The following is a 21,653-nucleotide window of genomic DNA, read 5'->3' on the forward strand; positions in this document are numbered from 1 at the left end:
AAAAATATACCTATAAAGAGAAATTTCAGATAAAATGAAAATTTTGCAGTGGACTCAATTTTTGCCAGAGCTGCATATATATCTGTCACAAATACTCTCGATATTAACTATATAACTGAGGGTTTTAAAGGGGTTGTCCGGTCTAAAATGAAAAGTCTGCAGTCACTCTGTGTGACTGCAGACTTATGAATCCTCCCAGAGCACACACTGTGCGCTGCAAGGGTTCGCCGTTGTCTGCCTTGGAATAACTGTCAAGTATGCATACTCCCGGGCAGAACCTAGTAGGCGTGGCTGTCAAGTGTATTGAGTGAGGCCGTGCCTATGAAGTCTGTGTTTGAAAAGTAAAATAGCACTTCTTCCAGTACCTGTGGGTTCAAAATGTTCACTGTACCCCTGGATAAACTCCTCAAAGGGAACCTGTCATCTGTTTTGGCCCTATAAGATTCGGCCACTGCCTTTCAGGGCTTATCTACAGCATTCTATAATGCTGTAGATAAGCCCCCGGTCCGACCTGAAAGATAAGAAAAATAACTTATTATACTCACCTGTGGGGTGGTCCAGTTCGATGGGTGTCGCAAGTACGGCGCCTCCCATCTTCTTGCGACGCCGTCCTCCTGCTTGCTTCATCGCTCCCCGACATCGCGCTCCTGCGCAGGTGTACTTCTCTGCCCTGTTGAGGGCAGAGCAAAGTACTGCAGTGCACAGGCATTGAGTCTCTGACCTTTCCCAGCACCTGTACACTGCAGTACTTTGCATTGCCCTCAACATGGCAGAGAAGTACGCCTGCACAAGAGCACGATGCCGTTGAGCGATGAAACAAACAGGATGACAGCGTCGAAAGAAGATGGGAGGCGCCAGACCCGGACCTGCGACACCCATCGCATTATAGAATGCTGTAGATAAGCCCTGAAAGGCAGTGGCCGCATCTTCTAGTGGCCAAAACAGGTGACAGGTTCGCTTCAAGGGGTGTGGTTTCTAAAATGGGGTTACCTGTCGAGGGTTTCCACTGTTTAGGCACACCAAGGTCTCGCCAAACGCGACATGGCGTCTCGATTCATGCTAATTTTGCGTTCAAAAAGTCAAACGGCGCCTCTTTCCCTTCCGAGCCCTCCTGTGTGCCCAAACAGTAGTTATCACCCTGATAAGTTGCATTGGTGTACTCAGGAGAAACTGCACGGTCTATTTTCTCTTGTTACCTTTGTGAAAACAGAAGGCTTTGGGCTAAAGCAACATTTTGCGTGAGTTCAAGATGCTTACCAACCCCCTAGATAAATTCCTTGAGGGGTGTAGTTTCGAAAATAGGGTCACTTTTGGGGGATTTCTGTTCTGGCACCACCATTTTTCAAATGCGACATGGCGTCCACAGTCTATTTTGGTGAAGTATGCCCTCTAAAAGTCAAATAGTGCTTACCAAAGAAAGTAACTTGTCAGAATTGAAAAATTTGGCCTGGTCAAGAAGGAGAAAACAGGTTTTGGCAGGAAGGTATTAAAGACCCCTATTAGAAATATTGCCCATAAACCCTCAAAAGGCACCAAATTATAAAGGAAAAATACACTCAATCTTCTGTAATTTCGTAGAGCATATGGAGCTTCCCAGTAGCTCTTGAGGCAGCACAGATAAAAAGGTTATCGTTTACTTGGTCGTTTTTACAAACTGGGTCAATTGCAAACACGATGAGTTGTTCCAATCCTGAAAAGCGTCGGACACTATCTACAATGATCGCATCTTGGGTCAGATCTTCTGCTTTTTTGAATTCTGTCACTATTACTCTTCCTTTCCTTGCACGTCTGTTTAGCTCCATGTACAACAGTTCTTTATACTTCATAGCTGTATTCTCTGTGTTGCATAAAATGGCTATATCTCTTTGCGAGTATCCATAGTTCAGATATTTGTAACAGTTTTCAGAGACATACTTCACAATGTCTGCCTTCACTTGCTTAAGAATTTTACAGAACCCCTTTATTGCGTGGCAACAGTCGCTCTTCCTTATCAGCTCGGTCAAGAAAGGGTCCTTAGCTGTACAAGCAACTTGTTTCATTTTCATAGATATGTCTTTGTAGATTAAAGAGGGACTCCGAACCACCTTACTTAACATGTACTTATTCTGAGATCTGCATTCTGGCAGGCCAGTAGAGTTTTTGTGCCATGATTGGAAATTGTCCAAAAAAACCCAAAATACCCCACTGGAATTCTTAACAATATTTCTTGCCTTTTCAAACCAATCACCTTCATTGACACGAAAATTTTGAGCCTCATCAACCACAATGTGCTTGACTTTAACCACATCTTGAGTTACAAACCTCATACGAGTCATGGTCTGACAGATGCCTCGACTCCTGAAAATGAAAAACATTGATTTGATTACAATAATACATTCACCATATAGTAAAAAAATATAATCATCAGGAGTGTCTGAACATGATGAGTATAAAATTGTATTTTGGATCTATGTGTTTTAACACAAAAAAAATCTAAAAAGATAAGGCAGGTAAAATTGTGAAATGAAAAGAAAAAAAAATAACACAAATAGGAAACTGGTGTAAAACACTTTAAAACTTAGCACAATTTTTGAGCCAAAATGTTGTGACATATGGTGTTTTCAAGCCAGTTTCAGATGTATCTGTCAAAATGGACAGAGATGGGAAGGCGTTTGGGCAAGATAGGGAGTGGCAATGCCTGCCCATCAAATTAATCAATAGTGGTGGCATTTTTCAGTCAAAATGTTGCACCGGCCTCTGACTAGAGTAGCATTACTGGCATGGTGCACCAAATTCATTAAGTGGTGTGCACCTCTTAATTCAGTGTATCCTATCACTAGGGCTGTGGAGTCGGAGCCCATTTTGGTGGAGTCGGTAAAAAATGGACCGACTCCCACTCCTAAAATATGTAATAAATTCGTAACAGTAGTTCAATGCAGTTTGTGGGGAATATTTTTTTTCATAAGAATTTGGGAAAGTTATGAAATGTTCTATAAAATGTCTGTCCTATTCCTGATCGAAGGTGTAGACTTTTGGCGGAGATGAATCTGTGCTGCAGTTTATGTTCATGATAAGTAAGGAAGCTCCTCCTCTACAGATAAGGGGAAAAAATAAACACACAGGGAAGGAAAGCCTACATTCATCTCAGAACTTCTGGAGTGAACAGGAAAGCAGGATTAAAGAAGATAAGTGCAGTACTTCCTAAAGCATATCTCAACTTTCAATAAACTGTGCATAAATCAATAGTCCAGTATATGTTGTCTCTGTATGCTTGATGTTTTAGTTTGCTTTTCCTCTTAGCTCATGTTTGGAGAAATTAGCTGCTCTGATGACTTATATACACTATACATAGAATATAAGGGGAAAAAATGTTTTCTAACCTCTCAAATTCAGAAATACAGTAACAGGATCGATGATCATATACACTGCTCAAAAAAAAAAAAAAGGAACACTTAAACAACAAAAAATAACTCCAAGTAAATCAAACTTCTGTGAAATCAAACTGTCCAGTTAGGAAGCAACGCTATTTGACAATCAATTTCCCATGCTGTTGTGCAAATGGAATAGACAACATATGGAAATTATTGGCAATTATCAAGACACCCTCAATAAAGGAGTGGTTCTGCAGGTGGGGACCATCTCAGTATCAATGCTTTCTGGCTGATGTTTTGGTAACTTTTGAATGTTGGTCTTTCTTTCACGCTCGTGGTAGCATGAGACAGACTCTACAACCCACATAAGTGGCTCAGGTAGTGCAACTCATCCAGGATGGCACATCAATGCGAGTTGTGACAATAAGGTTTGCTGTGTCTGTCAGCGTAGTGTCCAGAGGCTGGAGGCGCCACCAGGAGACAGGCCAGTACACTAGGAGATGTGGAGATGTATGATTCCCTATTCTTGCAAGAATTACACTATACTTTATTTTTTTTTACAGGACAAAATTATTTTGAGAGCGAATATACATAATTACAAAATGTCTAAGAAGCATCTTATGAAGTCATCTGTATTTGAACATTTCACAGTGACTCAAGATAATAAACATTTTATCATTATTTGTACGCCCAGCTTTTACAGCTCTTAATGGAGAAATGGCTCACAAACTTGGTGTTTCTCTGGAAAGAGAAAGTATTAGAAAATTAGTGACTGAAGAAGCCCTTAACCAAGATCTTAAAAAGACTCAAGAGATGATTGGTATTTCTTAAAATGGATGCCTGCACACGTCACAGAGTGAACTATTTTGCTATCAACGTTCAATATGTTTGTGACAACAAAAAAACTGTTACTAAGATACTCGCAGTAAAAGATACTAAAGCTCATCACAGCAGCCAGTTTCTCCAGACCTTAGTGGAAAAAGTTCTGCAAGATTATCAACTCAAAAAAGAACAGGTTCTTGCTATTGTAACTTATAATACTTCAAATATGATAAGTACAACTAAACTGATGAATGAGTATAATAAAGGTGAACAGCAGCTAGAAGAACATTTCACATTCAGTATGTTGGACATGGAAGGCTACAGTCCTGTTCCCATAACGGAGGAACAAACAGATATTACTACAGAAAAAAAGCAAAATGATTCTTTAGATAATCTTGATGAAGCTGTTTCACACCTCTTTCCTATTCATCAAATGCGCTGTGCTGTGCACACTAGGGTGACCACAAAAAAATCGATGTCGGAATTTTGTCCGTCTGGACCCCACAAAACGATTCCCCTTTCCAGATATTGAGATAGCCAAAATTTGAGCTCGATCAAACGACGTTAACCCGTGCCGCTCGTCGCTCAAAGTTTGAAAAAATCCAAATTGAGGTTTTTTAAGATTTAGGTATTTTGCATAGTCTGTTAGACTATAAAGAATGTGACAACAACATTGCAGAAATAGCCCTGACCAAATTTTCGAACCATTTGTGGTATTTGAATGCAGAGTTGGTGGGATGATCGTTTTTTGATCCCACCATTACAGACAATGAAAAGTTGTTAATGGCTAATAAATTGCTCAGTAGCACAGATGAACCATCAGAGCATGCTAGGGTTGTAAAGCCAAAAGTTAGGAAAGAAAAATTAAAAGAGGTAGGAAGTAAACGACTTTAACGACCTTCTGACAAAAGATGAAGAACAAAAGCAATATGTCCTGCAAGTTGTAAGCAAATGCCGAGCATTATATTCTGACGTTTCAAAAACTACTTTAACAAAAGCTCTGGAATAGATTAGATAACTATGTAAAATTATCAACTCATGTAGGTTAGTGTGCTCTGATGGTTCATCTGTGCTACTGAGCAATTTATTAGCCATTAACAACTTTTCATTGTCTGTAATGGTGGGATCAAAAAACGATAATCCCACCAACTCTGCATTCAAATACCACAAATGGTTCGAAAATTTGGTCAGGGCTATTTCTGCAATGTTGTTGTCACATTCTTTATAGTCTAACAGACTATGCAAAATACCTAAATCTTAAAAAACCTCAATTTGGATTTTTTCAAACTTTGAGTAACGAGCGGCACGGGTTAACGTCGTTTGATCGAGCTCAAATTTTGGCTATCTCAATATCTGGAAAGGGGAATCGTTTTGTGGGGTCCAGACGGACAAGATTCCAACATTTTTTTCCCCCCATATGAGATCCGGTCACCCTAGTGCACACGCTGCAGCTGGCAATAAGAGATAGTCTGCAAGAGGGACATGCTGGAACTCTGATTAGTAAAGCGAGGAAATTGGCTATTGCTGCCAGAACCCCTAAAATTGATTCCATCTTGAAGAGACGTGCTGGAAAAGGGGCAATTGTGGATCAAGCCACTCGGTGGGGCAGCATCTATTTAATGATTGAGCAATTGCTGGAGCTGAAACCCTTCCTTCTAGATATGGCCAACCCTCAGGTAACACTACATGAAGGTCAATGGACACAGTTGGCTTAATTGAAGAAATTGCTTCATCACCCATTTACAGTGACTAAAAAGTTACAAGCTGAGGATTTAACGCCTGGTATTTTTATAAAGGAGAGGAAGAACTTGTTGTTTTGCCTGTCCCAAAGAGGATGTTTAATCGCAGATGGCATTGTTGCTTCAATGAAATGGAGAGAGACATTGCTATTAGAAAATAGAATTCGTCTGGCAGCTGTTTATGTGGACCAGAGTCATCGTGTATTGCTGGATGATCAACAGCTTACTAAAGGAAAAGAAGCTCTGTTTGAGGTAGCAGTTAGGATGAGTGGGTTACAGGATGGCCAAGAGCAAGAGGACTCAGGTCCTGCCAGTGCTGCTGTTCTTCATCCTCATCAGATGAGGAGTTTGATTTTGACGAGTATTTGGATGACATAAAGCAGGCAAAGCATTGCTGCAGGGAAAAAGATTCCACTCCCATAGAAAACAGATTGACCATATTTCAGCAACATTTTTTCACTTGCTCTCAAAGTAGAAGAGTTCAATCGTTCATCAAAACTGACTGTGCACGAGGCAACTCCTTTATACCCTGAAATTGTTAGAGATGTTGCCCATGTGGTTACTTTTTTGCCACCAACCCTAGTGTAGAGGTTGTTCTCTAGCCTTAAAATAATTAGGTCAGATTTGAGGTCATCTATGAAGGAGGATCTGATGGAGGCAATTCTATTTCTTAGAACAAATTCATAGATTGCACAAATGCTATTCAGTACGTTTTTATTGAAGACTGGGTTTTTCCACTTACTGAAGAGTGTATAATAAATTGTAAGGCTAAGTGCCCATGCTGCAGAAATGCTGCAGAAATGTCTGCAGCATTTCCGCAACTCCCTGCCGCGGGTAAAACGCATGCAGAATTTGCATGCATTTTCCCACAAAACACAAGCGTTTTTAGCTTGCAGAATGCTTGCGCTTTTCCAAGCAATTTGAAGCATCACTTGGAAAAGTGATTGACAGGTTGGTCACACTTGTCAAGCATAGTGCTTGGCAAGTGTGACCAACTTTTTACTATTTATGCTGCCTATGCAGCATCATTAGTAAAAGATAGAATGTTAAAAATAGTAAAAAGAATAAAAAATAGGGATATACTTACCCTCCGCCGGCCCCCGGAGTCATCCCGCCTCTTAGCGACGCTGCTGGTAACTTCCGTTCCCAGGGATGCCTTGTGACAATGACCTCTGATGACGTAGCATCATGCGAGACCGCTACGTCATCAGAGGTCATTCGCACAATGCATCCCTGGGAACGGAAGATGCTGGCAGCGTGGATGAGAGGCGGGAAGGCTCCAGGGGCCGCCAGAAGGTGAGTATATCCCGATTTTTTATTTTAATTGTATTTTTTACAGGATTATGGTACCCAGAGCATGGAGGAGAGTCTCCCCTCCTCCAGACCCTGGGTACCATCCGCACATGAAGCGCTCACTTTATGCATGGTGGGCATAGCCACATGCGCAAAGTGAGCATTTCAATGCAATCCTATGGCGGAGGAATCGCCACGATTCCGCAGAAATAATGGACATGCTGCAGATTATACCGCTATGCAATTTCGCAGTGGTAAAATCCGCAGCATTGACACAGCAACTGTGGAATCCCATAGGATTGCATGGGGATGCGTTTTATTAGCGTTTTTATGCGCTTCCACTGCGACGGCAACGCATAAGATACACGACGTGGGCACACAGCCTAAATATGCAAAGTTTTTTTGCTCTAAAGTTGTATTCCAATAAATATATTTTATGTTTTATCTAAATGGCTTGATTATTGTATCATAATAAGTATTAAAAGACTGATGTTACCATTTTACTACAGTAAATTTATCACTTAAAGTTAAACATGAGCCATGTATGAGGGAGTCGGTGTCATGGGAATTGAGGAGTCAGAGGTTTGGCTTACCGACTCCACAGCCCTGCCTAAAACACTTAAGACTGGAATGTACAATGCCAGTCTTAATAAATAATTTCCTTATAGCTTCTGTCACAGCTACATAGTATACTTTGAATAAAATCCACAAAAAAAAATAAAAAAAAATCAAAGTCCGACGTATTGCACCCGTCATACAAACGTTGCTGTAGCCACATGGTCCACTTAGACTGGTCAGATTCTATACAGACTATAATTTCTAGCGGGACCAAAATAAGAATACAGTCTACCTTATTTCTATTATTTATATTAGGGCATCTTGGAGATGTCGTAAAACAAACAGATATCTCTACAGATCAAGGCTGCCAATAAATAGTGTAAACTGAACATGGGCTTATATGGTGAGAGCTGCGACATTCATCTTGAGCTTGCTTCCACACCATCTACCCCCTCCTCTACTGTCTGTTGCTTAGAAATACAAATTAGCTGTAGTCAAAAAACGGTAGTAGATTTCAAATCCATAATATTTGCAGAGTTGATCCATTATTTATTTTAAATGAATTGTAGCAATAAAAAAATGATGCTCGGTATACAGTAATTTATTTGCTAACAGTCCTCATTTGGGGAAGATCACTATATACAGATTGTGGAATATGCTGGTGCTATATGAATACAAGCTTATTTAGACAGCATAGTCTACAATGTTCATGACTCTGTTGGGGTTTTTCATAAAAATCCCAAAAAAGTGGACTCCTATTTTAGCCAGATGTCTTTCTAATACTGCAATACTCTACAATATTCAAATAGAAGCCCCGGATACATTAGGTATGGGGCCCAAAACACAGTGTGAATGCTGCCTAATAAAACTTACAGTTACGGTAACTCAGAAGAAGCTTCCTACGGAATGTACTTATTCTAAGAGTTGCTGAAGTCAGGCAGATGTCTTCCAGTGTAGCAAATTAAATTACATACACATGACATACAAAAAAAAAGACTAAAAAGTCCAATTACTATATTTACCTGACAAACTCCGCTAATGGTATATTCTCACAAATGTACAGAATGTCGTCAGTTGAACAGTCATATAAGTTTTTTATTTTCCTGATTATCTCCAGAGCAATCACAGTCTTCCCAGTTCCAGGTGGTCCATGCACAAAGGACACCTCATTAAATAAATATAAATTCTCTGACAATATCTTGTACTGTTCTATGGTAAGAAGGCTGAAGCACTCCATCCCAATCTTGTCACTTAGCACGCTCCGAAAACTAAGAATCACTATAGTGAGTGACTTCAATAATTCTTCCAGAGTGTCCAAATCATCCAATTTGTGTGTGTCTGGGTACTTGATCACAGGCCAGGAGGGGCTGGAAATCCCATGCTCAGCATTCAGACACAACAATTTAGGAATTACACATAACTTTCCAGTGTAGCTTCCAACATTAATTAATTTTTTCTTCAAGGCAAAGGCTGTTACTTGTGAATACTGAAACTCCTCTTCTGATACCTCAGCACTGAAGACGGAGTAGAGTGTGGGATAGTTGTTAGGTGATAAAACCAAAATGTCACACACAACTTTAGGATTTCTCTTCTGCTCTAAATCCACAGCCCAGCTCCTGGATACAATGAGTACTGCCCTGGAATCCGGCAGCACAGTATTCAGCAAGTTTTCTAAACCAGGGTGCTCTGCTTGAAGAACTTTATACAGTTTATCAGGTATTATAGTTCTGCCATCAGCAATACCTGTGAAAATTAACAAAAAAGACAAACAAAAAATAAATCATTTAAACAAACTAAAAAAACTAAACAGAAGCAAACCATTCCTTGTATTACCATTCTATTATGGCTAAATAGATCCACAGAAATATAGATGAGAAATGGACATGAACTGAGTTTAACGGAACACACACGGATCTATTTAATAAAAAAAAAAGCAAGAGAAGCATGAATGGATCCGTTAAACTCTTTGGGACAGTGTACTAATCAAAAAACTCATCAATAGGAGTGAAACAAAGAAGGCTTTAAAGTAGACTGAGGGTTGTAGACTCCGAGATGGGATATGTTGTGTGTACAATTGTCACCTTGAAAAGTTTTTCTGTTGCCCAATATTTTTATTTGGTAATTTCCATTACTTGGCTACTTAAAAAATATAATGACTACTGACATGTTCTGAAGAAGATTAGAGTAATATCTCAAATTGAGCAAAAAATACTTGCAATATCCTGGTCCATTGTCCATACTGGTAGTCCATGGCAGCCATAGCATAGCCTTGCGAAGCTCCTTCTGTCTGCAGGCATCCCTGGCACCTATTTTGATCAGTCAGTCTGGCACAATGTCATGCCTGTGACACACTCAGTCTACTAAGTCAGCGCTTGTCAACCTTTTTATATTGAGAGCCACATTCGACTTTGAGAGATTGTCGGGAGCCACATCCAGGACACTCCTCTAGCTCCCCAGAGGAATGACACTCACCATGGCCATTGTTATGCTAGGCAATGTTTTCCCACAGAAAGCAAACTTAGACCTTGTGCCCCATTCCCATATAGGCAGAATTCTTACATCCAAGAATACCCACTTAACCCTCATTTGGCATTCCTGAATCAGTCACTCATCCCACACTATTGTGTCCAACTTCAAGCAGCCCTCTGACTATTAGCATGATCCTGTCTCCAGCTTTCAATATTTATTGCTCTCCCCTGTCAACACTACCAGTACAATCACAGCCACATCTGATCTTCTGTGCTTGGCTACTCACAAAAGTCACCATCTTGAGACTGCTCCATAGCTGGTTGCTCGATCTGATGCCAAACACCAAGCTTACAGATAGTTGCGAGCCACACATCATGGACCCGTGAGCCACATGTGGCACTCGAACCACAGGTTGAAGACCCTGTACTAAACAGAAGAGGAGCTGGGTGCTGGACCAGGGTCTCAATTTGGCTCAATTTTAGAAATTCCCCATTAACTTATGTTATATTGCTATATTCCCTAAAATTAATTGAGCACAGTGATACTGTTGTTTTAAGGCTACTTTCACACTTGCGTTTTTTTGCGGTGCGTTTTTTGCACACACAAACGCATGAAAAAAACACATCATACGTTTGTGTGGGGTTTTTTTTGGGAGTTTTGGTGCGTTTTTTAAAAAAAAAAACACATGCTTTTTTTGCGCATACGTGCGCACGTATGCGCACCCATAGACTATAATGGGTGTTTTGCTGTAAAAAAACGCATTGCGTGCGCATGCGGTTTTTTTTGGGCAAGTCGGACGCACAAAAAATGCAACAGGATGCATTTTGTGCGCCTGAGCGCACACTACAAAAATAGCATGCGCATACAAACGCATGTGTATGCGCACCCATGTAAAAGATAGGGGAAAAAACGCATGTTTTTTTGCGCTAAAAAAAGCGCAAAAAAACCGCAAGTGTGAAACCAGCCTTAAACCAGGTATTGGTACTTTTGGCAGTGTGGACAGGTGCCACGTCCTGCTGGAGAATGACAGTTCCATCTCCAAAAAGCCTGTTGGTAGAGGGAAGCATGAAGTGCTCTAATATTTCCTGGTAGACGGCTGCGCTGACTTTGGGCTTGATAAAACACAGTGGACCTACACCTGCAGATGACATGGCTCCCCAAACCATCACTGATTGTGAAAACATCACACTAGACCTCAAGCAGCTTGGATTGTGTGCCTCTCCACTCTTCTTCCAGACTCTGGGACCTTGATTTCCAAATGAAATGCAAAATTTACTTTCATCTGAAAACAACCCCTTGGGCCACTGTGCTAACAGTCCAGTTATTTTTCTCCTTGACCCTGGTAAGACGCTTCTGGCGTTGTCTATTGGTCATGAGTGGCTTGACACAAGGAATGTGACACTTGTAACCCATGTCCTGGATACGTCTGTATGTGGTGGCTCTTGAAGCAATGACTCCAGCAGCAGTCCACTCCTTGTGAATCTCCCCCAAATTTTTGAATGGCCTTTTCTTAATCCTTTCAAGGCTGCCGTTATCCCACTTGCTTGTGCACCTTTATCTACCACACTTTTTCCAACCAATCAACTTTCCATTAATATGCTTGGATACAGCACTCTGTGAACAGACAGCTTCTTTAGCAATGACCTTTTGTGGTATACCCTCCTCGCGGAGTGTGTCAATGCCTTCTGGACATCTGTCAAGTCACCAGTCTTCCCCATGATTGCGGAGCCTACTGAAACAGACTAAGGGACCTTTTTAAATGCGTAGGAAGCCTTTGAAGGTGTTTTTTAATTATTCTAATTTACTGAGATAATGACTTTTGAGTTTTCATTGGCTGTAAGGCATAAGCATCAACATTAACAGAAATAAACACTTGAAATAGATCACTCTGTAATGACTCTGTATAACATATGAGTTTCACTTTTTGTATTGAAGAACTGAAATAAATGAACTTTTGATGATATTCTAATTTAGTGAGAATCACTTGTACTTTGTTTCATGAGAAGTGAGATGGCAATGAACCTCAGCGACATCAACGAGAAACATCCTTGTGCCGAGTGGTTTTGCAAACTTGTTGACCCGCAGATTATCTCCTCTACGAGATAGACTTCCTGCCTACCTTTCTGAGCATTGATAGTTTGTAGGTGGTGCTTGCATTTCACTCCTGCCAAATTACTTTTTCATGTGTTAACAATGTACAGATACAGTGTGAAGAGGAATGTTTCATTGTGAAAACGAAAACTCAAGTGATAAAATGTGTCAGTAGGGTTTAGTGTGGAATCAGAAATGTAATCCCACTTTTTTTTTGCTCTGGAGTCTACACTGCTATCACTCTATTTGCATATAGATAAAACCTGCATTTGTACAAGCACACAGCACCAGACAATGAGAGCCAGGAATTGCAATTCTATAGGACTGATAAGAACAGCTCATATGGAGAGGAGAGGGAGGAGGAGAGATGTCAGTAATTGCTGTATGGAAATCAATGGGATGGAGAAAGGTGACTGGTGTTTTAAGAGTTAAAGCAAACTTGTCAGCTGATACATGGTGCCCAAACTGTGGGTGGCATGTATCAGCCACCGGTTGCCATATCACAGCCATGTATGTTTGTCTCTGAAAAGCTGCGGCGTTTTAAGGGAAGACATACTTTTAATATACTGTGGGGACCGAGCTGCACGGGTGACTAGTAGTACAGGTAGGTCCCTAGCAGTTTCTCCCCACATCTGCCTACATGTGCGTTAAGGTAGATACTTGTCAGTCACTGTCAGTGGGTGGGTAGAAGCCACCAGGGACCTGCAAATACGACTAGTTAATAGCCCAGCTATTTAAAGCCAAGCTATTGACTAGCATACCTGGCTGGGATGCGACAGCCAGTGCCTGATACATGCTGCCCACGGTTTGGGCACCATGCATCATCTGACACCTTCCCTTTAATTCCTCTCCTGGAATTTAACTATTACACACTGTGGCCAATGACTTGGCAGGCAATAATAACAGAGCTCCATGGAAACCAGCTGTACACTATGTAAGATAAAAGCTCTCATAGAAAGAGAATGACAGCAGATAGAAAAAGCAAGTTATCTAACTAATTAAAGCAATGTGATACGTTAAGAATACTCATTTAAGAATAATACAATGATATTAATTTGGAGCCTATAATGATAAAAAAAAGTAGAGAGCAATACAGTGAGAAAGTGTGATTAAGTACATACTGCCAAACAGACTGCGCTGCAACTCCGGTAATGTTTCCATGCCCTTCTTGTTGTACACAGGTTTAGCCAGTGGTGGTTTTTCATTAAGGCTTAGGCTTTCAAATTGTGATTCCAGAGAAGGCTCTATGAAAGCAAGCGTTACACATTAAAAAAAAGTGACAAAAATAAAAAAGGAAAAAAAATTATATTCGTACATCCAACAATATTTATATGCACTGGAAACAGAGGCTTTTAACCCCTTACTGACATCCGCTGTACATGTACGAAGCCTCCCGGTAGCGGGTGTATTGAACGGACTCACAAGGTGAACTCAGCTAATTCCCGGCAGGTAATGGCTGTGACCTACAGCCAGAACCTGCCTCTCACAGCCGCCAGTGGAGCAGAGTTCAGTCTGCGATTGTTAACTTGTTAAATGCTGCTGTCAATCAATGACAGCGGCATTAACAGCGCACAGGCATGGGGAGTGTCATGCTATGCAAACCGATTCCAGGAAACTGATAGCTGAGGGTTTGTTGATGACCTCTGTTCTGTTCTTGGAATCCCAAGTCTGTGGCCAGACTTTAAAAGGAGACCATCATTTTTACTACATACATCAATACTAATGTATTGCCGTGTATAACAAGCGATAAGATGATCGCAGGTTCTTTTTTTTCTTCAAAAGGATTTATTTTCCATTTTTTTAAAAAACAATATTAACAATATTAACAATTAGAATCAATAAGTATCACGAAGCAAGTTCAATGTCTGACTTTAGATCAATATAATATAGTTGCATAGAACAAATTAGCAACTAAAGAATGATACCCATACACTCAATACGTACAAACTTATAGACAACAAAATCATATCAGTCCCCATGCCCATCACTCCTCCTCCAAAAAGATCATTATCACATTAAGCAGACGTGTGTATGTAAGCATACAACTATATAGACAGAAGGCTCCTCTTTGAATCCTATTGGGCAGTGTCTGCAATCACTAACCATCATCCCCATACTTTTTCAAACTTATAAGCACATCTATTCGTATAGAGGACTTTATATATTGGAATATAGTTATTGACTAATTGCAGCCAGTAGGCCATACAGGGGACTTCTGTGGATTTCCACGCCATTATAATTATTTTTCTACAACAGAAATCTAAAATAGTCTACCATTGGATGCTTCATCTAATATCCAGCAAGTAGACTTTAGGGGACAACACCATAAGGCAGTTGTGGCGAGCCTATGGCAAGCGTGCCAGAGGGGGCACGTGCACCATCGCCGTTCTGCATTAGTGGACCAGGGCCAACAGGTGAGGAGCACGGCAATGCCAGCCCTTACTTCAGCTGGTCCTGCGTCCTCGGACACACATCCAGCTGAAGTGTATTGCTGTGCACCACAATACACGCTGTTGGCCAATCAGAGGTCAGCAGCTGATGTCTGCTTACACGCAACTGGGCGCATGGCAGTGACGTCATGCGCTCTCAGTCACTTGGACACTGATATCAGCTACCAGCTTCAGAAGACGATGTGGCACCCCAGGGGGGTGAGGAAGGAATGAGAGTAGTAGTGTTTGTTGTTTTTTTTTTCTATGCTTTGAACAGTGGTGCCGGCAGAATGGGGGACATATACCATGATGGTGGTACATATACAATGATGGCGGTACATATACAATAAAGGAGTGACATTTACAGTGATTGTGTCATATATACTAGGAGGGGGGCATATATACCAGGATGGAGGAGCATATTCCTTTATATCTGCAGTATGGTACCTCTGCTCCTGTCTGTGGCTGCACTCTGTTGCTCCCACCTGCATTCTGCATGAGTTGTTTTTTCTAAACTAAAACCTCAGTAATCAGGTTAAAGTGCTGTGTTGGCACTTTGTGGTAAATAAGTGGGTTGCAGTTTGAGCACTCTGTCTCTAAAAGGTTCGCCATCACTGCCATAGGGAAATAAAATGTTCATGAAGAAACAGAAGTAGCTAAGACCAGAATGGATGAATTTTTGGACTGGAACAAACTGGTAATAAAAGCACACATCATCCAAAGCCATCCCAAAAATTCCTTAATCTTTCTGGAGTATAATAAACACTGTTTAGAAATTTTGTCTGGATCAAACAGTCCCTAGCACCCACCATTGAAAAATAAAATATATCTTCCACCTACCACCATTCTTCCACAGTCAATTCTAGCATATCCGCAACCTATTTCACATAAGACTTACCATAAGGCCTGACAACAAATGACTAGAGAAGAGTATATGCTTGTGCTAGGGATGTAGGTAAATCAGAGGTCCCCAAGAGCCCCTCCAAATTTGAAAAGCCTCGGACACTGGTTCTTTCCAAACTGTGCACGCACTTCATGACAGAGTTGTATGTGTAGGAACTTGGCGGTATCAGGAACCCTATATCTAGCATGAAATCTTCAAAAAGTAAGCAATTCAGAAGTATCTGAGAAAATAAGAAAATTTTACATCATACCTCACCCAGAGGAACAAATCAGGCAGAGAATATAAATCTGTAAGGTTGGGATTAAACTAATGTGACACTCTAGATCACACTAGTGGCGTATCCGAGCCCCTCAATATATTCTGTGCTTTAGCCCACACTCCAGCTACTGTTTTCAGAGGGATTAGAGCTGATGAGACTGCATTATTATAAAGAGTAGATTAGTTAACCCTTCATAAGAACCCATCAACGTTCCTGCCTATGCAGCGACGATATTGCTCATGTCAATATCTATCCACCAATGGGCGTACAATAACTGAGCGGCCAAGAAGTAAAAGAATAAGTTAGGAGCTGCCAGGTCTACATGTTTCGACACTTGCAAACTAGATAAACTTATTCTAGGGGACCCCCTTGCCAATAAAAAGGTACGCACCAAACCAGAAAATGACCAAAATTCATCCACCAACCTTAACACGGAAGTCAGGGAAGGACCAACGTCTGCCAGATACACTAAGGTATCATCTACAAATGACTTTTGCTCTTAAGGTCCCCCGGATTAAATCCTTGACGTCCAGAGCCTGCCGATTAGCCAATGCCAATGGCAACCATGAAGAGCAGAGGAGATGGGGCACCCTTGTCTAGTCCCTCTTCGCAAAGGAAAAGGTTGCGATAGATCCAAGTAAGTAGTCTAACCCAAGTACAATAATGGGGATCAAACTTGAGGTGTGACAATAGTGAATGCAAATATATTTGGGTTGCCGCAACAACGCAAAAAAAAAAAAAAAAAAAAGCGGTCAGAAGAAATCAAAACGTATATATCCCAAAATAGTAGCAATAAACACTTTGCCTTGCTCCACCAAAAATAAGCCCTCACACAGCTCTATCACCTGAAAAATAAAAACGTTACACATCTTGGAAAAACTACTTTTTTTTTTTTTTTTACAAAATTTCCACATTTTTTTTTTACCACTAAAATAATAAAACTGGACAAGTTTGTTATCAACGTAATAGTAATGATGAGGAGAATCACATTGCAAGATCATTTTTACCTAACAATGCGCGCCATAAAAACAATTCCCAAAAACTATGACAGAATTGCATCTTTTTCCCCACAATTTCACTACACTTGGAATTTTTTTTTCCCATTTTTTAGTACACTATGCAGTAAAAGGAATGGTGTCATTCAAAAGTACAACTCATCTCACAAAAAAAAAAACAAGCCCTCATACGCCGATATAGAAAAAAAAAAAAGTTATAGCTTTTGGAAGAAAGGGAAAAAAAAACCCAATTATGAAAATTGGTCATGTCGGGAATGGGTTAATGTACAGTATAAAGCTTGATTATTTACAGTATAGATACAGCATTGCTGATAATTACAATTCATAGCTGCATTATTCTGTATAGTACAGTTTGCACTACATGTTTTGTAGTTATTTGCAGCTTGCTATGAGCGCTGTTACAGTGGTGTCAGCACAGGCTCTCACAGGGTTCACGCAAGATTGTTATGTCACATGAGCCCTACGTCCAAACAGCGCTGACTTCACTCTCCCCGCCATAGAATGTAACAAATATCAAGAGGAAGTCAGTGGCAAACCACAGCGATGACTTCCTCTTGATTAGAGGTGAGCGAATATGTTCAGCTCCCTCCTTATTTGGCAAGCTACATCGCTTACCGAAAAAGCGGCAGAGGGAACCCCGCCACCTGGAGCACTCCTGCTGATCAGCGCCGCAGGTGCATGTGTCGCGGCTGTGTGACAGTCACAACACATGCATGGAGAGCCTGAGTTTTGGGCTCTCCATGCATGTGTTGTGACAGTGAAACAGCCGCAACACGTGCAGCTGCGGCCCCAGGCAGCTGATCAGCAGGAGCACTCCAGGTAGCGAGGTTCCCTCGGCAGCTTATTCGGTAACTGCTCTAGCTTGCCGAAAAAGGAGGGAGTCGAACAAATTCGCTCATCTTTACTCGATGTCTGATTAGTCCAAAGGTGGGGAGAGTGAAGCCAGCGATTATTCTCACGCAAGCACTGTCCAATCTCACGTGACCACAGGGTGAGTGAGCGCAGACACTGCTGAAACATGGCCCCACCGGAGGGGAGTATATGTGTTATTATTTTACTAGTGCAAATATGCTGATTAAGATGAGGTTGTTCGAGAAGTGAAGAAGCCCTTTAAAAGTAGCTGTTAATCCCTGAACTTGGTGAGGGGCATGCACGGACAACCTAGCTCTGGCCGCTGCTGTTACAGGCAGATGCTGGCTGTATGACACATCAACCACCTGACATATGTAGTAAGCTCAGTTGCTAAATCCACTCCAAACACCCAAGCACGCTGACAGTGACATGCAGTTAAGACGGTGTGCGCAAATGGTTAAGAGGAGTGTTTCCATATTTTAGTCCATATAGTGTAGGTCAGAACTAAGCAAAGTGAGGCCCGCGGGCCACATCCGGCCCTTTGGCTGTTCCAGTCTGGCCCATGAACTAAGACAGCCGATGGGTTGAAACAGCGGCCCACAGGCTGCACCATGCCCTCCCTCGCCCACTGTTCCTCTGCCACCACTATCAGAACTCTCTGCATCCTCGAGATGCAAGCAGTGGTGAATACATTGGTGGATGGGGCTGCTGGCCCCTTCTTCCGTCAATCAGTGTGTGCATGGGATGTGTACGTAGGGAGCCTCTGTATGTCTCACGTTGTATGTAGGAAGGCTCTGCGGGTCTCACACTGTATATATCGGTCTACGGGAGGCTTTGTGGGGTTCAAACTATATAGCGGCTTGTGAAAGTATTCACCTCCCTTGGCATTTTTCGTGGTTTGCTACCTCACAACCTGGAATTTCACTTTCTTTTGAGGTTTGGCATCAGTTCATATAGAATATGCCTGCAACTGTGAACATTTGGTTTTCTTTTTATTGTGCAGAAAACAAAGGACAAAATAAAAGGAACATTCAGTGTGCATAACTATTCATCCCTTCCTAAAGTCAGTACTTTGGATAAGTCTCTATGAGCTTTCCACATCTTGCCACTGGGATTTGTGCCCCATTCCTCAAAGCAAAACTGTTCCAGCTCCTTAAAACAAGATGGTTTCCTCTGGTGAATAGCATTCTTCAAGTCTGACCACAGATTCTCAATTGGATTAAAGTCCGGGCTTTTGGCTAGGCTACTCCAAAAACATTTACACATTTCCCCTTAAACCACTCAAGTGTTGCTTTAGCAGTATGCTTAGGGTTATTGTCTTGTTGGATGGTGAACATCCGACACAGTCTCAAATAACTGACGGACTGAAGCAGGTTTGCTAAAAAATATCCCTATATTTCACATCATCCATCTTCCCCTTGACTCGGACCATTTTCCCTTCCCCTGATACGAAAAAGAATCCCCACAGCATGATGTTGCTGTAAGAAGGTGGTGGGGACCTTTGGTTGCTCCCTCTCTCCTTCCCCCCCATGCGGCACTTTGACAGTGGGTTATTTGTGTGCTATGTTTGTATTGTCTTAATGTTCTATCAGTGTATTGTAATGTCTGCAGCTTAGGGACAGTAAGAGGTCAATTAAGGGGGCTGGGTAAGCAGCCTCCAAAGGAATAGGAAGTCCCTGTCTGCAAGCCAGTGCCTGGGCAGGCTGGCCTGTGGCAGGACGTGCTCCCCTGCTGGGAGCTGGCCATACCCCTGTAGGGAACAAAGCTGCCAGTGGACTGACGAGTAGCAGGCACGAGGACTGTGGGTGTGCCCCATAAGATACTTCTAACTCCTGTGAGCAATTGCCTTTGCTGCTGCAGCCGTTGCTGTGACTAGGGACAGGTCAGGAATTGTTACCTTCTTCTTTATATCACCTTCATTAAACAAGTTGCCACTGTTGGGCCCAAAAGTGTGTGACGTGTAGTGCATCCTTTCCAGCATGGAGAGCACTGTGACCTTGGGCTGGGTCTAGAACTGTTTATTCATGTGCAAGGTGTCAGGGTGTGGACTGACTGTGCCTTAGTGGTCTTGTCCGTGACTACCACCCCGTGCCACCTTGCTACATTGCCACCACCATGTTTCACTGTGGGGATGGTGTTCTTGGGGTGATGAGCTGTGTTGGTTTGGTGCCAGACTTGGTTCTTACCTTGGTGGTCAGAAAAGTGCAATTTTAGTCTCATATGACCACAACACCTTCCTCCACACATTTGGGGAGTCTCACTCTAGTTTTTTTTTTTACAAACTTAAAACAAACCTTTCAATTTGTGCAAGTAAATATTTTTCTGCAAGTAAATACTTTTCTGCCAAGTATTCCATAAAAGCCACCTCTATAGAGTGTATGATTTATTGTGATCGTGTGGACAGACACAGTACTCCAGTGTCTGCTTGGGAACTCTGCAGCTCCTTCAGGGTTACCTTTTGTCTCTGATTAATGCCCTCCTTGCTCAGGCTGAAAATTTATGTGGACGGCCCTCCTTTCCATTTGATGATAATGGATTTGATGGTGCTGTGGGGGATGATCAGAGATTGGGGTATTTTTTTTTTTTTTTTTTGATAACCCAACCCTGACTTGTACTTCTCAATAACTTTGTCCCTGACTTGTTTAGACATCTCCTTGATCTTCATGTTGTTGTTTGGTTAGTGGTGCCTCTTGTATAATGGTGATGCAGCCTCTGTGGCCTTTCAGAAAAGTGTGCATATACTCACTGACATGTGACACTTAGACTGCACACAGGTGGGACTTCCTTTCACGAAGTATGTGACTTATGAAGGTAATGATTTGCAACAGAACTTTTTAGGGTATTCATAGCAAAAGGGGTGAATATATATGCACATGCCAATTTTTAGTTATTTAATCCCATACATTTGATTTATGCCTATATTTTTCTCACTTCACTTCATCAACTTAGAATATTTAATTTTGATACATCACACAGAAATCAGATTACCAAAATATTTAAACACAGATTGTAATGTAACAAAATACCGAAGGTAAAAAGCCGAAAGGGAGGGAGGGGTGTTCTGTGAATACTTTTACAAGCCACTGTATATAATGGAGGCAATTTGTAGGCTCACACTGTATATAGGGGGCTGTATGTGGGCTCATACTGTATATAGGGGTTGTGTATGGAGGCTCATACGCTATATAGGGGGTGTGTAGGCTCATAAGTTAGATGGGAGCTGTCAGCATACTTATTTCTGCTCAATATTAAGTGATACAATATTAATTTAAAATCATTTTAATATGTTAATATTAATATTGAGCAGAAATAATTTTAGCCTATTGATTCGGCCCTCCACAAGACTCAGGGTTTCTCATGTGGCCCTTCAGGAAAATTAATTGCCCATCCTTGGTGAAGGTAATAATGCTGAAACAGCAGCATTGTTCTGTTCTAGTAGCAATGCATTCCTATAAAACTGTACCACAACATCTACTGCAATCAGACAGCTACAGTAAAAGGTCAAAGAGAACCTGTCATGTGAAAAAAGCTATTAACCTGCAGATATAGTTACAGTCACCGCTGTGTGTACAGATAGCTGTACTGACTAACAGCTGTCCCGAATGCTGAGCGAGTTGTTAGGCTGGTATCACACTTACGTATATGTGCGCAGAGTTTTATCCGCATGCATCCTGCGTACATATCTTTTACATGGTGTACGCAAGGACATGCGCTTGCGTCATTTCACGGTGTGCGGCAGGGCGCGGCGAACGCAACATGTTGCAGTTTTTTGAGGCGTCAACAATGTGCAGGCATGCGCATGCGGAGGAGTGCATAAAAAAACACATTACTGTCTATGGGAACGCAAGGACATGCGTATGCATGCGTTCAA

General features: G+C 41.6%; 1 protein-coding gene across 1 annotated transcript in view; it reads right to left on the bottom strand.

Annotated features, from left to right (window-relative positions):
• Positions 1-867: 867 nt before the first annotated feature.
• Positions 868-21,653, bottom strand: part of LOC141087786 (schlafen family member 9-like) — a 176,917-nt gene continuing 156,131 nt past the window's right edge. The window contains exons 5-7 of the mRNA XM_073573635.1: positions 13,444-13,566; positions 8,785-9,505; positions 868-2,337 (exon numbers count right to left, since the gene is read on the bottom strand). Coding sequence (XP_073429736.1) covers positions 1,557-2,337; positions 8,785-9,505; positions 13,444-13,566 — 1,625 coding nt within the window. The 3' untranslated portion in view covers positions 868-1,556. The remainder of the gene's footprint in view (positions 2,338-8,784; positions 9,506-13,443; positions 13,567-21,653) is intronic.

This window comes from Dendrobates tinctorius, unplaced genomic scaffold (genome assembly GCF_039654945.1).
Source record: "Dendrobates tinctorius isolate UK_male_01 unplaced genomic scaffold, ASM3965494v1 ptg000007l, whole genome shotgun sequence".
Taxonomy (NCBI): domain Eukaryota; kingdom Metazoa; phylum Chordata; class Amphibia; order Anura; family Dendrobatidae; genus Dendrobates; species Dendrobates tinctorius.